Source organism: Dendrobates tinctorius, unplaced genomic scaffold (genome assembly GCF_039654945.1).
Source record: "Dendrobates tinctorius isolate UK_male_01 unplaced genomic scaffold, ASM3965494v1 ptg000035l, whole genome shotgun sequence".
Lineage (NCBI taxonomy): Eukaryota > Metazoa > Chordata > Amphibia > Anura > Dendrobatidae > Dendrobates > Dendrobates tinctorius.
In genome coordinates, this window is record NW_027361703.1 from 71,385,912 (window position 1) to 71,402,824 (window position 16,913).

The 16,913-nt window shown below is 47.0% G+C and overlaps 1 protein-coding gene across 1 annotated transcript in view; it reads right to left on the bottom strand.

The window, feature by feature from the left end:
• The window catches only part of PSMC2 (proteasome 26S subunit, ATPase 2), a 54,510-nt gene extending 39,265 nt beyond the window's left edge, over positions 1-15,245 (bottom strand). Inside the window, exons 1-2 of the mRNA XM_073573634.1 lie at positions 14,942-15,245; positions 14,087-14,124 (exon numbers count right to left, since the gene is read on the bottom strand). Coding sequence (XP_073429735.1) covers positions 14,087-14,124; positions 14,942-15,011 — 108 coding nt within the window. The 5' untranslated portion in view covers positions 15,012-15,245. The remainder of the gene's footprint in view (positions 1-14,086; positions 14,125-14,941) is intronic.
• Between the last annotated feature and the right edge of the window lie 1,668 nt (positions 15,246-16,913).

Genomic DNA, 16,913 nt, shown 5'->3' on the forward strand with positions numbered 1-16,913 from the left:
TAATGACGGTGAAGCAAGATGAAAATACTAACACAGACAGAAAGATAGACTGAGCAAAGACGGGGCCCGCAACTACCTAGATAGGAAAGGACAAGAAGGCTGCTGTCTGCAATCTGCCAAAACCCTATCAAAGACATAAGCCAACAAGCTGATATGAAAAAGGCCCTGAAGCAGCTAGGCTTCAAAAACTAAATCAGCACTCAGGTATTTTCAGAAGAAAGAGCTAAATGAATTCAGCACACCCCAGCAGGGAATGGCAGAAATCCAGAAAAAACAAAGCAAACAAAGTCAAAGCACAAAAGCAAAAGGCCGAGCAGCAAACTTAGCTTTAGAGGAGCAGGAATTCAGACTGGTCTCCAAGGATCCCACAGAGAAAACACCCGCAGGGCAGAAGGGCGTCGGCAGCCTTATATCCAGTCCGTAACTCCACTCAGCCAGTCATCATCATCAGCCTCAGGTGTTTGATAATCAGGCTCACTACCTTTCTTTACCAGAAGAGGGAGTTCCTCGGGCCTCAGTAATGAAGGGGAAAATGAACTCAACAGTTCCCCATCGACGGCAGAGCAGATGAAACACCTCCGGATGTAGGGACCACTCTCCCGCTGCGAGACCCTCGCAGCTGAGAAAATCAGTGGCCCAGTTGTCTACGCCAGGAATGTGCACCGCGGAAATTGTCGGGACAGAAATCTCTGCCCAATGAAGAATCTTGGACACTTTGGCCAGAGCTGAGACACTCCGTGTCCCTCCTTGGCGGTTGACATATGCCACCGCTGTGGCATTGTCTGTCTGAATCCGGAAAGGCAAGCCTCTGAGCAGCCTCTCCCAGTGGACGAGAGCCAGATAGATCGCTCGTATCTCTAGGACGTTGATCGGCAGAGCTGATTCCTGAGTCGACCAACGACTCGGAACAGTGTGATTGCGGAACACTGCACCCCAGCCGAGGAGGCTGGCATCCGTTGTTACAATGTGCCAGTGAATGAGAAGAAAAGACCGACCCAAGTGGATAAGAGGTGACGTCAACCACCAGTTGAGTGACCGCTTGACCCGGCATGACAAACGTATGGGACGATCCAGGGACAGAGCCGACCTGTTCCACCTCGACAGAATGGTGTGCTGTAGAGGTCTGGCGTGAAATTGGGCAAAGGGAACTGCCTCTATCGCCGCCATCATCTTTCCCAGGACCCTCATAGCTGTTCGGAGGGACGGAAATCGTGTGGTCTGCAGCGATCGTACATCCTGCTGCAGGAAAAGAATCTTCTCTCGTGGAAGAAAGACCCTTGACCGACGAGTGTCGAACAGTAGGCCCAGGAACACAACACATTGAGAAGGAATCAGACAGGACTTTTTCCTGTTGACGATCCACCCGAAATTGGAAAGGGTGTCTAGTACGATCGTGAAACTTAGGCGAGCCTGTTGAAAAGAGGAAGCTTTGATCAGAATATCGTCGAGGTACGGAAAAAGAACGAGACCTCTGATCCTCAACAAGGCCATCAGCGCAGCCATGATCTTCGTGAAGACTCTGGGAGCGGTGTCGAGACCGAAGGGGAGCGCGACGAACTGGTAATGTTACTGGCGAATCGCAAAACGCAGGAACTTCTGATGTCCGGAGAATATGGGCACGTGTAGATAGGCATCTTGGATGTCTATTGAACACATGAATTCCTGCTCCTCCATGGAAGCGATTACCGAACGAACCGACTCCATCCAGAAGTGGCGAAGGTGTACTCTTGTTGAGAAGCTTGAGATCCAAGATGGGTCGGACCGCCCCGCCTTTTTTCGGCACCACAAAAAGGTTCGAATAAAATCCTGTGAACTGCTCCAAGTCGGGAACGGGCACAATCACCACGGAACGGAGGAGAGAGGTGATGGCCGTAAAGAACCCCGGGATCAAGGCTGGATCTTTTGGAGGACGGGATTCGAAGAAACGATCCCGTGGAAGAGAAACGAACTCTATCTTGTATCCTGACGATACAACCTCCCTGACACAAGCGTCCTCTACTGAGTCCAGCCAGACGTCCCTGAAGAGAAGTCGACCTCCCAATCGGAAGGGACCCTCGGGAGTCCGACGATAGTCATGCAGATGTAGACCGTCCAGATCTGGATGGTCTGCCCTGGGAAGAGTGGGATCACCAGGAAGGAGTGGGTCTGAAGGAAACTTTCTATCTTGGCGCGCCTGCGGTCTTTGTTGGTTGGATGGATGGGTTCTCCGCCGTATTGAAACGGCAGAAAGCCCGAAAGGGTCGAAACTGACGCCTTAGTGGAGGTCTGCGAGGCTTGGACTGAGGGAGGGAACTCGTGCCTCCGGAGGCGTCCTTAATAATCTGGTCCAATCGGGATCCAAAGAGGCGCACTCCCTGAAAAGGCAGATTAGTAAGAGACTTTTTAGAAGACAAGTCCGCCTGCCAGGCCTTGAGCCAAATTGTACGTCGGATTGCCACAACGTTGCTTGACGCCTGAACTGCGCAGGATGCGGCATCCAAAGAAGCAGAAAAAAGAATCCCCCGCATGGGAAATCTGATTGGCGAGATCGGCCAATCGCTCTGGTTGTGCTTTATCTAGGATGCCCTGACGAAGATCCTCTGCCCAAGTCGCTATGGCTTTTGCTGCCCAAGATGAAGCAAAGCTTGGACATACCGCCGCTGAAGCCGCTTCGAAGGCGGACATAGCTAGGGATTCTATAATCCTATCATTAGAATCCTTTAGAGCCGCCACGCCTGAAAGCGGGAGAACCGTGTTATTAGAAAGTCTGGACATGGGCGGGTCCACCGAGGGAGTAGCAGAGCAGTTGTCCGTGAGCTCTTTAGCAAACGGGTACAGTACGCCGAGACGCTTTCCTCTTTGAAAGCGTCTGGTCGGATCTTCTCTTTCCCTGGTAAAAATCTTGCCAAACTCTGAATGGAAAGGAAATACCCTGGAGGGTGTTTCCACCCGTCTGAACGAAACCTCCTGATCTGAGGATTTCGCAGGGGGGTCAGCAATCTCGAAGGTCTGGTGAATCGCTGCAATGAGGTTCTGCACCGTAACTTTCATGTTCGCATCCTGGTCCGAATCCAGCTCTAAAATCCCCTCAGAAGACCTGTCTGAGAACGCTTCACCTGACTCGGGAGAGGGGGCCCGGGAAGGAGGCTGCTGAGAAGGACTATGCGGTGAGATGGGACGAGGAGAGGCTTCCGCCTGGAGATCCTGCCTGGGTCTTTTGCGACTAACAATGGCTGACTCAGAAGGAATCTCTTGAGACCTGCTGGACCCTGCAGAAGTGTCCAGGGGCAACTTATCCAGAGCGGCTACTAGGGACTGAGACACCATGGTGATGTATGCCACTGATTGTGAAAGAGATGAAGCCCAGCCAGGCATGGGGGGGTTCACTCTCACCTGGGGCCATAGATGGCTCCTGGGCGGCGTCAGGCTGAATTGGATTGCTACAGTCCAGGCAGAGGGGAGTGGACTGACCTGAGGGAAGTTTGCGATTGCAAGAAGAGCACGCAAAGTACTTGACTAGAGTGCAGGGGGGAGCCGTAGAGCGGGTACGATCAGATTTAGAGTTAGACATAGTGATAACTGAGGTAGTGCCGGAAGATTGGGGGACAGAAGGCAGAGGAGGGTGTCAGTCTGCAGATGCAGAGCTACTCACGGTCCGGTGTCCCCAGAGACAATGCTATCCGGCTTGTCTGCAGCTGCAGGATAGAACGAAATCCGGCTGACAGGCCAAGAGAGCGATATCCGGCTGACAGAACGGTGTCCGGCTGACAGGCTGGGAAGATGGCGACCGCCTGAGAGGAATGGGAAAAACGCGCGCTTCCAGGGGAAGAAGAAGGGCGGCGCTAACCGCCAGGCTGAAAGAGGCACCGCCCGCTGGCCAAGAATAGGCGTGCAAGAAGGAGGCGGTGGGAGGACCTGGAACGGGCGGGAGAGAAGCCCGCTAAGTAGAAAGGGGCGGGGGGCGTGGCCACGACGCTGAAGTAGGCCCGAATTGAAGCCGGGGCCTAAATTAATAGCGGCGGCCGCCTGTCAGCACGGGGTCGGCGCGGAGGTGCCGCAGCCGCTGCCGCAAAAGAAACCTGTCAGGGGGGAAGGGAACGGGCTGTAAGAGAGAGAGAGTGGAGGCTGCCTGGATGCGCAAGATAACCGCAGGTGTCAAAAGCAGCGCCACCGCATCTCCAAGGGGAACGCTGCCACCGTGTCCACTGAGGAGACCAAAGGGTCCCAATACTCACCCGTCCCGGGCCCGAAGAAAGGTACCAAATTCCTGAAGGACGTCTGCGTCTCGTCCAACCGACAGGCTCTGGTAGGCGAGTGGGTGGGAGACTGACGGCAAGGACCCCTTGAATCGCTGACACGTCTTCGTGTTTGCGTCCGCCCGGAAGGCTGCTGGTCCTGCCACGGAGAACTGCGAGGATACAGGGTGGCAGTACACGCCGTACTCACAGACTCCTTGTGGGAGTACAGATGTGACTATTCACACTGTATCCCTCCGGAAAAACCAGAAAAGGAACGACGCACATCGAGGTAGATATGGGTCTAATCAAAGACCCGTGTCCACCTCCTACTGACACTAAGCTAAACTGAGGAATTTCCTGCCGGTCGGTGGGGTGTACACTGCGGAGGAGGAGCTAACCTTTTTTTGTGCATAGTGTCAGCCTCCTAGTGGCAGCAGCATACACCCATGGTCTCTGTGTCCCCCAATAAGGCAAACGAGAAAACAACACCATAAATATGCAATAAAATAATTATAGGCCAATTGCACTATAAACTTCAGGTTATATCAGGTTATATCCATATCTCAGCCAAAATAGTTAAAGGGGTTGTACTCCTTTGAGAAAAAATGTTCTCTCACTTAAAGGGATTGTTCACTACTAGGACAACACCTTCTTGATCTAAATGTTTGGCCCCTATAAAATAAAAAAGCTTTTACTCCCTTCCCGTGTCGGTGCCGTTCCAAAGGTATCAGCACTCACAATCCCAGTGCTCTCATGAGGCTGTATGACACGGGAGCCCGGCGCCCATTCAGCGCTGGCGTCACTGTCTCTGCCTTTGTACGAATTCTACATGCAAAAGAGGTGAGAGCAGCCACAGCCTGGACCTCCTCTTCATGTTCAATTTGTACGAAGGCAAGGACAGTGACGCCGGCACTGATTGGGCACCAAGCTCACATCATAAAAACAGCCCGAGAGCCCTGAGATTGTGAGTGCTGACACCGGGGGAACAGCGCCAGCACAGGAGGAGAGTATGAGCTTTTTTATTTTAATCAGGGCCAAGTGAGAAGGGGTTGCCCAAGTAGTGGACAACTTCTTTAACCCCTTCACCCGCAAGGGTGGTTTGCACGTTCATGACCGGGCCAATTTTTACAATTCTGACCACTGTCCCTTTATGAGGTCATAACTCAGGAACACTTCCATGGATCCTTGTGATTCTGACATTGTTTTCTCGTGACTTATTGTACTTCATGATAGTGGTAAAATTTCATTCAAATAACTTGCGTTTATTTGTGAAAAAAAAAAATGGAAATTTGGCGAAAATTTCGCAATTTTCCAACTTTGAATTTTTATGCCCTTAAATCACAGAGATACGGCACACAAAAAAAATTGATAACTAACATTTCCCACATGTTTACTTTACATCAGCACAATTTTGGAAGCAAAATTTTTTTTTTGTTAGGAAGTTATAAGGGTTAAAAATTGACCAGCGATTTCTCATTTTTGCAACACCATTTTATTTTTACGGACCACATCACATTTGAAGCCACTTTGAGGGGTCTATATGATAGAAAATACCCAAAAGTGACACCATTCTAAAAACTGCACCCCTTAAGGTGCTCAAAACCACAGAAGTTTATTAACCCTTTAGGTGCGTCACAGGAATTTTTTGAATATTTAAAAAAATGAACATTAACTTTTTTTCACAAAAAAAATACTTCAGGTTCAATTTTTTTTTATTTTACCAAGGGTAACAGGAGAAATTGGACTGCAAAAGTTATTGTGCAATTTGTCCTGAGTACGCTGATACCTGATATGTGGGGGGAGAACCACTGTTTCGGCGCATGGCAGAGCTCAGAAGGGAAGGAGCGCCGTTTGACTTTTTCAATGCAAAATTGGCTGGAATTCAGATCGGACGCCATGTCACGTTTGGAGAGCCCCTGATGTACCTAAACAGTGGAAACACCCCACAATTGACCCCATTTTGGAAACTAGACCCCCCAAGGAACTTATCTAGATATGTGGTGAGAATTTTGAACCAACAAGGGCTTCACAGAAGTTTATAACGTACAGCGGTACAATTAAAAAAATCATTTTTTTCCACAAAAATGATCTTTTCACCCCCAATTTTTATTTTCCCATGGGTAACAGGACCCTAAAAGTTATTGTGCAATTTGTCCTGAATACGCTGATACCCCACATGTGGGGGTAAACCACTATTTGGGCGCATGGCAGAGCTCGGAAGGGAAGCAGCGCCATTTGACGTTTTTGGCTGGAATTGAGATCGGACACCATGTCGCGATTGGAAAACCCCTGATGTACCAAAACAGTGGAAACCCCCAACAAATGACACCATTTTGGAAACTAGACCCCCCAAGGAACTTATCTAGGTGTGTGGTGAGCACTTTGAACCCCCCAGTGCTTCACAGAAGTTTATAACGCCCGGGCGTGAAAATAAAAATTTTTTATTTTTTCCACAAACATGATCTTTTAGTCACCAATTTTTTTTATTTTCCCAAGGGTACCAGGAGAAATTGGACCCCAAAAGTTGTTGTCCAATTTGTCCTGAGTATGCCGATACCCCACATGTGGGAGAAAACTACTGTATGGGCACACGTCGGGGCTCGGAAGGGAAGTAGTGACGTTTTGGAATGCAGACTTTGATGGAATGGTCTGCGGGTGTCATGTTGCCTTTGGAGAGCCCCTAATGTACCTAAACAGTGGAAACCCCCACAAATGACCCCATTTTGGAAACTAGACCCCCTAAGGAACTTATCTAGATGTGTGGTGAGCACTTTGAGCCCCCAAGGGCTTCACAGAAGTTTATAATGCCCAGGCATGAAAATAAAAAAATTGTATTTTTTCGATAAACATGATCAATTAGTCCCCAATTTTTTTATTTTCCCAAGGGTAACAGGAGAAATTGGACCCCAAAAGTAGTTGTCCTATTTACACTGATACCCCATATGTGGGAGAAAACTATTGTATGGGCACACGTCGGGGCTCGGAAGGAAAGTAGTGACGTTTTGGAATGCAGACTTTGATGGAATGGTCTGCGGGTGTCATGTGCGTTTGGAGAGCCCCTGATGTACCTAAACTATTGAAACTCCCCACAAGTGACCCCATTTTGGACACTAGACCCACCACGGAACTTATCTAGATGTGTGGTGAGCACTTTGAACCCCCAAGTGCTTCACAGAAGTTTATAACGCTCGGGCATGAAAATAAAAAAATCATTTTTTCCACAAAAATGATATTTTTGCCCCCAATTTTTTATTTTCCTAAGGGTAACAGGAGAAATTGGACCCCAAAAGTTGTTTTGCAATTTGTCCTGAGTAGGCTGATACCCTACATGTGGGGGTAAAACACTGTTTGGGCGCATTGCAGAGCTTGGAAGGGAAGGAGCACCATTTGACTTTTTCAACTCCGAATTGGCTGGAATTGAGATCAGACGCCATGTTGCATTTGGAGAGCACCTGATGTGCCCAAACAGTGGAAACCCCCAATTCTAACTCCAACCCAAACCCCAACACACCCCTAACCCTAATCTCAGCCCTAACCCTAGCCCTAATGGGAAAATGGAAATAAATACATTTCTTTTAATTTTATTATTTTTCCCTTACTAAGGGGGTGATAACGGGGGGTTTGATTTACTATTTATGGCGGTTTTTATTTTTGGCAGCTGTCATACGCTAAAAGACGCTTTTTATTGTAAAAATAGTTTTTGCATCACCACATATTGAGAGCTATAATTTTTCCATATTTTGACCCACCGAGTCATGTGAGGTCTTATTTTTTGCGGGACGAGTTGACGTTTTTATTGGTACCATTTTCGGGAACGTGACTTTTTTTATCGCTTTTTATTCCGATTTTTGGGACGCAGAATGAACAAAAACCAGCGTTTCATGAATTTCTTTTGGGGGGGTGCGTTTACACCGCTTAAAGTGCGGTAAAATTGATAAAGCGGTTTTATTCTTCGGGTCAGTACGGTTACAGCGATATCTCATTTAGGTTTTTTTTATGTTGTTTTGTCGGTTTTATGCAATGAAAACTATTTTATATAAAAAATTATTTTTGCATCACTTTATTCTGCGAGCTATAACTTTTTTATTTTTTCGCTGATGATGCTGTATGGCGGCTCGTTTTTTGCGGGACAAGATGACGTATTCAGCGGTACCATGGATATTTATATGCGTCTTTTTGATCGCGCGTTATTGCACTTTTTGTTTGGCGGTATGATAATCATTTTTTGCTTTTTTTTATTTTTATTTTTTAAGGGGTTCGCTAAAGGGGTTAACTAATGGGACAGTTTTATAGGGCAGGTCGTTACGGACGCGGCGATACCTAATATTTGTACTTTTATTGTTTTTTTATTTCCAAAAAATGGATTTATTGGGGGAATATTTTTTTTTTCTAATTTATTTGGCGATTTTTTCTAAAATTATTTTAACACTTTTTTTTTTTTTTTAACTTTATTACATAGTCCCAGGTGGGACATCACTGTCCTGTGACAGATCGCTGATCTGTCACGTCACAGATCACTGTGACAGATCAGCGATCTGTCACAGGCACTGCTGCAGACTTCCTCATGCCTGCGCTTTGCAGGCACTGAGAAAGTCAGCTCCCTGCAGGCCTCCGCAGGCCCCCGTCGCCATCTTGGATTCGGGGGCCTGCAAGGAAAGAGCCCCCCGCAGCAGCGCTGCACATTGCGCTGCTGTGGGGGGCTCAGGGGAGCACGGAGGGAGCCCCCTCCCTGCCGATGCTTCCTTTTAAACCCCGGTACACCGCGATCATGTTTGATCGCGGTGTGCAACGGGTTAAAGTGTCGGGGGCGGTCCGTGACCGCCCCTGACACATTGTGCTGGGTGTCAGCTGTGATAATCAGCTGACACCCGGCCGCGATCAGCAGCGCTCACCACGTGGGCGCCGCTGATCGAGCTAGACGTACTATCCTGTCCATGGGCATAGGCGCCCGGGTCCCATGGACGGGATAGTACGTCTGATGTCAGAAAGGGGTTAAATGCATGCAGTTGGGGCTAAAAAAATCATGTTTGCAATTGGATTTCATTAAGAAGCTGTAGGGGGAGCCAGGCACCATTTAATTGTAGTCCTGAGCTCTGCTCCAAGCAGCAATTTCCTCACTGTCACAGCTCATGCAGGGTTCAGCAGCAAGCGGTCACAGGAGGTCCGGGACAGCAACAAAACGCATAGGTCGAGCAGCCTGACATTGTACTATTAATACCAAGCTGTTCTTACCACTGGAAAAAGTTACCTCTGCGGCTCTGAGCAATGAGAGCAGACAGCGGTGGTGACTTCCTCCAGCAGCGAAAACACCTCAATAACCTGGTATTAGAAGTCCAACAGCAGGCTGCAGACGTGTGCTCACCACTACATGTATATAAGGCTGATTAGCTCATGTCAGGAATCCCGCAGCCAGTCTATATCACAGTCCGTAACTCAGGCCATGCAACATGGATGTATGAAACCGGCCTAAGCTGAAATGTAATCAAATGAAACAATGAGCTGAAATAGTCAGATTTGAGATTAGTTAAGCATTTAGAAGGAGAGAGGTTGAAGGCATTGAGCAGTTTGCAGCATATTGTAATACATGCAAACTGCGGAGAAAAAAAACCGGTTACCTTTTTATTAACAGCCATTTTCAACCCCTTCATAACCAAGCCTATTTTGAGGTAATAACTCAGGAACGCTTTGACGGATCCTAGCGATTCTGAGATTGTGTTTTGTGACATATTGGGCTTCATGTTAGCGGAAAATTTAGGTCGATAATTTTTGCATTTATTTGTGAAAAAAATCAGAAATTTGGCGAAAATTTAGAAAATGTCACAATTTTCAAAGTTTGAATTTTTATTCTGTTAAACCAGAGAGTTGTGTGACACAAAATAGTTAATAAATAACATTTCCCACATGACTACTTTACATCAGCACAATTTTGGAAACAAAATATTTTTTTGTTAGGAAGTTAAGGGTTAAAAGTTGACCAGCGATTTCTCATTTTTACAACAAAATTTACAAAACCATTTTTTTTTTTTTTTTTAGGGACCACCTCACATTTGAAGTTACTTTGAGGGGTCTATATGGCAGAAAATACCCAAAAGTGACACCATTCTAAAAACTACACCCCTCAAGCTACTCAAAACTACATTCAAGAAGATTATTAACCCTTCAGGTGTTTCACAGGAGCTAAAGCAACATGGAAAGAAAAAATGGACATTTTAATTTTTCCAACAAAAATTTTCTTTTAGCATCAATTTTTTCATTTTCACATGGGCAACAGGATAAAATGGATCCTAAAATTTGCTGGGCAAGTTCTCCTAAGTACACCGATACCTCATATGTGGTCATAAACCACTGTTTGAGCGCACGGCAGGGCTCAGAAGGGAAGGAGCGCCATTTGACTTTTTGAATGGAAAATATGCTGAAATATTGAGCGGTTGCCATGTCACGTTTGGAGAGCCCCTGTGTGCCTAAACATTGGAGCTCCCCCACAAATGACCCCTTTTTGGAAACTAGACCCCCTAAGGAACTTATCTAGATGCATAGTGAGCACTTTGAACCCCCAAGTGCTTCACAAAAGTTTACAACACAGAGCCGTGAAAATAAAAAATATTTTTTTTCCTCAAAAAAATGATTTTTAGCCAGCAATTTTTCTATTTTCACAAGGGTAGCAGGATAAATTGGACCTCAAAAGTTGTTGTCCAGTTTGTCCTGAGTACGCTGGTACCCCATATATGGGGGGAACCATTGTTTGGGCACATGTAGGGGTTCGGAATGGAAGTAGTGACGTTTTGAAATGCAGACTTTGATGGAATGGTCTGCTGTCGTCGTTACGTTTGCAGAGCCCCTGATGTGCCTAAACAATAGAAACCCCCCACAAGTGACCCCATTTTGGAAACTAGACCCCCCCCCCCCACAAGGAACTTATCTAGATGCCTGGTGAGCACTTTGAACCCCCAAGTGCTTCACAGAAGTTTATAACGCAGAGACGTGAAAACAAATAAAAAAAAATTTCCACAAAAATAATTTTTTAGCCCCCAATTTTTTTTTTTCCCAAGGGTAACAGGAGAAATTATACCCCCAAAGTTGGTGTGCAATTTTTCCTGAGTATGCTGATACCCCATATGTTGGGGTAAACCACTGTTTGGGCACACGTCGGGGCTTGGAAGGGAGGGAGCACCGTTTGACTTTTTGAATGCAAAATTGGCTGGAATCAATGGTTGCACCATGTCTAAACAGTGGAAACTCCTCAATTCTAACTTCAACCCTAACCCACAGCCCTAACACCAAGACATCCCTAACCCTAACCCCAACACACCCCTAACCCTAATTCCAACCCTAACCTTAAGTCCACCCTAACCCTCTTTCAACCCTAACCGTCTTCCCAACCCTAACCCTCTTTCCAACCCTAACGGAAAAAAGAAATAAAAATAATTTCTTTATTTTATTGTTTGTTCCTGCCTATGAGGATGATAAAGGGGGGGGGGGGGGGAGAGTTATTTACTTTTCATTATATTTTGATCACTGTGAGAGTTTATCACAGTGATCAAAATGAATGAATGGAAATTGCAGCCGGCAGGCGCACTGCGCATGCGCCCGCCATTTTCCAATATGGCGGCGCCCATGGTCCGGGACCGCGGGACACCGGGAGCCATAGCGGCACTCGGTGAGTACCGGGCGGCGGGAGGGGGGGGGGCGATCGGAAGGCGGGGGAAGCGGATGGAAGGCGGGGGGGCAGATGATGACAGCGGCGGCACATCACCGCTGCCATTCAGTGGCGGGGGGCAGATCGCCCCCGTTAACCGGTGGGGGGGGGGGGGGGGGGTCGGATCGGTGTCACCAGCCATGTCTGATGCTACAGCAGCTTCGGACATGGCTGGATGAAATATTACTATCGCTCTGATTGGCTGTTAAAAGTGAAATAGCCAATCAGAGTGATCGTAGCCACGTGGGGGCGAAGCCACGCCCCCCGTGGTGAAGTACAAAGCCCCCTGTATCTGCGGGTCGGGTGACTTTCAGTGACCTAGGTCACCCGACCTGCAGGGGGGCTTTAAAGTCATGACGCCACATAGGCGTCACTGGTCATAATGGCACCAGCTTTCATGACGCCTATGTGGCGTCATTGGTCGTGAAGGGGTTAAAGGGAACCTGTCACCTCATTTTTGGCCTATGAGCTGCGGCCACCGCCATGTGGAATGCTGTAGATAAGCCGCCCCCCCCCCCCCGATGTAACCTGAAAGATAAGAAAAACAAGTACTACAGTGCGCAGGGCCTCTCTGACCTTTCCCGGCTCCTGCGCACTGCAGTACTCTGCTCTCAACAGGGCAGATAACGTACGCCTGTGCATGAGCCGTGGAACAAGAGGGAGGACGTCATCGCATGAAGATGGGAGGCGCCAGCCCGGACCCCCGGGTGAGTATAATCTAACTCGTTTTTCTTATCTTTCAGGTTACATCGGGGGTTTATCTGCAGCATTACAGCAGCTCATAGGCCAAAAATGGGGTGACAGATTCCCTTTAAAGTTTTATATAGTATATGAAAAAAAAATAAAAAAAGAAAACTCATTGATGTCCTTAGCCCTAATTGCTATGCATTCGAAAAAAAACCTCTCCTTCGGTCAATCTTGCATCTCTTCACGCGACATTCGGCTCTTGGATCCAATGTTTTCCTGTTCGTCACACCTTGACAACTACAGCTCACAGCATCCCCTAAATGTGAGGTCAGTGATAACTTTTCCTTTCAAGACAGTATGATTGATTCCAACACAACAGAACATCATTGGAAACAGAGCTATATTGGCAGAACGGTATATTTTTTAAATAAATGTTTATTTAGTAACGATGGGTTATTAGGGAATTTTAGTATCAGACAACTGCTTTAACTTAATGAATACAAAAAAACACGAATAAAAACACCAATGCTACGATACTATTAAGTGACAGGTATAGTCCCATAACAAAACTTGAAGACAAAAAAATAAGGAGCAAAAGAACCACTATTATATGATATCAAATATAATATTTTATTAATTCAATCATAAAATTTTAGGTAAAAATTTCATCATGCGGACAAAATTATAAATAGAAGGACACAGACAAAAAAATCTGAGGCAACAGGATAATATGGACCAGGGACAAAGACCAAACAATTATACCCAAGCTACCTAGGCAATTACTCCATTATATATATATATATATGTATATCTCAGTCACTTGTATAAATCAACATACTGACATGTTAAAATACCCTACACCTATTGTCCAGTGGATAAGTAACAGAGAGATAATAACAGTCAATAGATCAAAGCCAAAATGTAAACAAAAAAAGGTAGAAAGGTCATACCACAATAGGCCCACTGTGCAAATCAGATACCGTAGCCCCAACGCGCGTTTCGCGTGGGCTTCCTCAGGGGGCTGTCTGAAAAAGACTAGCGTCGAAACGCGTAGATCTGTCTCACTTGTCCTACATGGAGCTGTAACTGCCTGCATGCTTGTCTGGAAAATGTTTTTCCCTTTTAGTAGCTAGTAATAAAGTACATTTTTTACCTTTTCATTCTTTCTGATCCTCTAATTAGTAAGCCAAATTGTGATTGTTTTGTCTCATTTCTGATTGTCAAATTTTATAAAATGTAATAAAAATTACAGTTATTAAAAAACATCCATTTTAATAGACTTGGAACAGTCCATGTACTGCATAGATACTCAATTCATTTGAATGGCTACTAAAGTTTACATTCCCTGGCTGATAAAACAGTGGTTTCCTCTCAGTGTTGAAAGCCAGTTCCAAAACTAAACTGATCAGACAACCTGTTTAAAATTGTTGTTGAGTAACAGAGCTTTAATAAGTAACTGCAGATCAGCACAGATTCATCTACTTACATAGGTTTTCAAAAGGGCAATGTCCCCTTCATCCAGAGCTGGAATAAAAAAAATATATATATTCATTAGTTTGAAAATATTCTTAGAAACATGACTACATACTAGAAAATGAAGTTATAGTATGTATCATCATACAGTGGATTGTTACCCGGCTGAAGGGTAAAATCACCTACATAATGAAGCAAAAGCCAACACTGTCTGACACAGAACAGTGCGGGCTGTAAATGGCCGCTGTCGCCCGCTATGTCTCTGCTGATTCCTTCCAATAACACCTCATTACACGGCCATGATTTTGACACCCACCATTTCTTGGTGTTTTGGATCAGCGTTTAATCCGTTTTCACCATCGGTGATTTTAACTGATGAAAAAATAGCTAGCAAAGCTTCTCCCATCCACTGCCATGTTAATCCTGGCCGGCACACTGACGCTGTCAGAGATTCTCACTACACTTGTATGGGTAGCCAGGATTTGTGACTGGGATCCAGAACAGACTTGTCTCCATGATCTTTCGGTGATCACGGTCTACAAATCAAACTTGTGAACATCCGTATAGACCATAATTACTGATGAGCGACCTAATACAGTATCATCGGTGTGCTCTAATATCCTCCAGTCGCCGTGGCTGTTCGTCTCAAAGCTGTTTGACAGCCACAACACATGCAGGGATTGCCTGGAAGTGGCCACTAAATATCTGGAGCCCCATCCATCACTTTCAGCTGATCAGTGACTCCATTGTTCAGTCCCTCTATAGGCGGCCATCCATGCACAGCCAGACTCACAATGGTCTGTCAGTGTACTACTGCCTGCGCCTGGTGCACGAGCCATGCACTGGAGCTGCGTGTGCAGCCGCTCACCGCGTATAGGCTTATCCTCCTTCTCTTCCTCCTTTGTCTTGCGCTGGTCGGCCCCCAGGTAGTCCGGCATGGTGGTAGTCACAGGAGCAACGCAGCGGCAACACGGAGACGATTACACAGCAAACTAAAGACAACTTCCGTGCGCAACCGGAACCGGAAGCGAGTAGTGATGTGTCGTTCGTGAACGATCCGATACAAAGAGCCGGCCCCCTGCTGTGAACGAAATGAGCCGGCTCTGCAGGGTGAAGGAGCCGTTGTTTCTTTTTCTGGCGTCTGGAAGCAGTGAATCCTGACTGTGACTCAACTGGGGGGGAGGAGCGGTCAGGAGAGGAGGAGATGTGAAGAAATGCACCAGAATTAACCCTTCAGTCCCAAATATATCCTGCCAGTTCCTCCATGGCGTATATAGTGTGTGACTATGTAAGAGGAGGGACGCAGCACATTGTTTGTCGTCATCATCATCATCTGCAATGACCTGTGCGTTACCTTTAGTCCCAAATATCCACTGTCCTGGCCCCTCATCCCTGGCGTATACATACAGTATATGGTGTGTGTAGGAGGAGAGGCTCCGCACATTGTTTGGTATATCATCATCTCATAGTGTTAGGCCAGGTTCACATTGCGTTTACAAAGCGGCACTAACGCTGTAACGGATGAGGTAACGCCCCCATTGGCCGCAATGCTACTAACGCATCCAAAATCGGCCTGATGCGTTACTTCATGACGCCCCTTGGGAGCGCGGTCTGCAGCATTTGTGGGGGCGTCATGAAGTAACGCATCAGGCCGATTTTGGATGTGTTAGTAGCATTGCGGCCAATGGGGGCGTTACCTCATCCGTTACAGCGTTAGTGCCGCTATGTAACGATCCCGGTGATCGCAGGGCCAGGAGGATTCAGGACAACACTGCAGGGAGGAGGAGGAGAGACGGCGGCAGTTGTGGCTGCTAACGGCTCACACTCACTTGTGAGAGACGCACATGATTCTCGTGCGAGTCTCACGCATGAAAACCTGGCACTGCCACCAGCACTCGGACTGGAGCGTGCGGTTACATGTACTTCTATGCAGCCACACGCTCCGGTCCCAGTGCCGGCGGCAGGGCCAGGTTTTCATGCGTGAGACTCGCACAAGAATCGTCCGAGTCTCTCGCTAGTGAGTATGAGCCCTAAGGGTAGGGGAAGGAATATAAAGTGATTTTAGGTAAAACCTGTGGAGAGATCTCGGTCCAGCCCCAATCATTACATAGGGTTACGCTGGTCTCACGTGCATATTTTGGTTGCACACAGATCCGCTTTCGTCTCCATTGACTTTCAGTGGTGACGGATGGGACTTGCGTGTGCATCCAGATGTCACCATTTTCCCACAGATCCACATGTCTGCATATTTTATCAGATGCACAAAAACGCAACTTTTTGCAGTTTTGTGTCATCTGAAAAACACGCAGGCACAGGGAGACGCACGGATCCGCAGCTACAAGTCTGGAATTAACATGGAGCTCTATGGAACACGGATCCAGGACAACACAGATCCATGTGCTTCCGTGTGCAGGGATCCGTTTTGTGGCACTGAGCGTGCTCAGAAGCGAGGGATGTGCTGTATGTGACCAGTCTGCAGACATAACATAGACTATGTCCGCATGCTGCTCTGTCATACAGTGATCTTTCCCGCCTCACTAGAAGGGCCTGTGCCCTGTGCTATGCTGTGGTAATGATAATAAAATGTATTGGGAGCATGTATGGGGGCTCCTGGTTAGGCTATGTGCACACGGTGTGGATTCTGCTGCGTTTCCGCAGCGGATTTGGCCCTGCGGAAACGCAGCAGTTCCGCAAACCAAGTACAGTACAATGAAACCCTATGGGTTTTCAAAAACGCTGTGCTGACCGTGCAGTATTTTCCGCGCAGTTTTGCTGCGGTTTACAAAACCGCAGCATGTCAATTGTTTGGGCGGTTTCCGCAGCGGTTTCACACCTTTAAC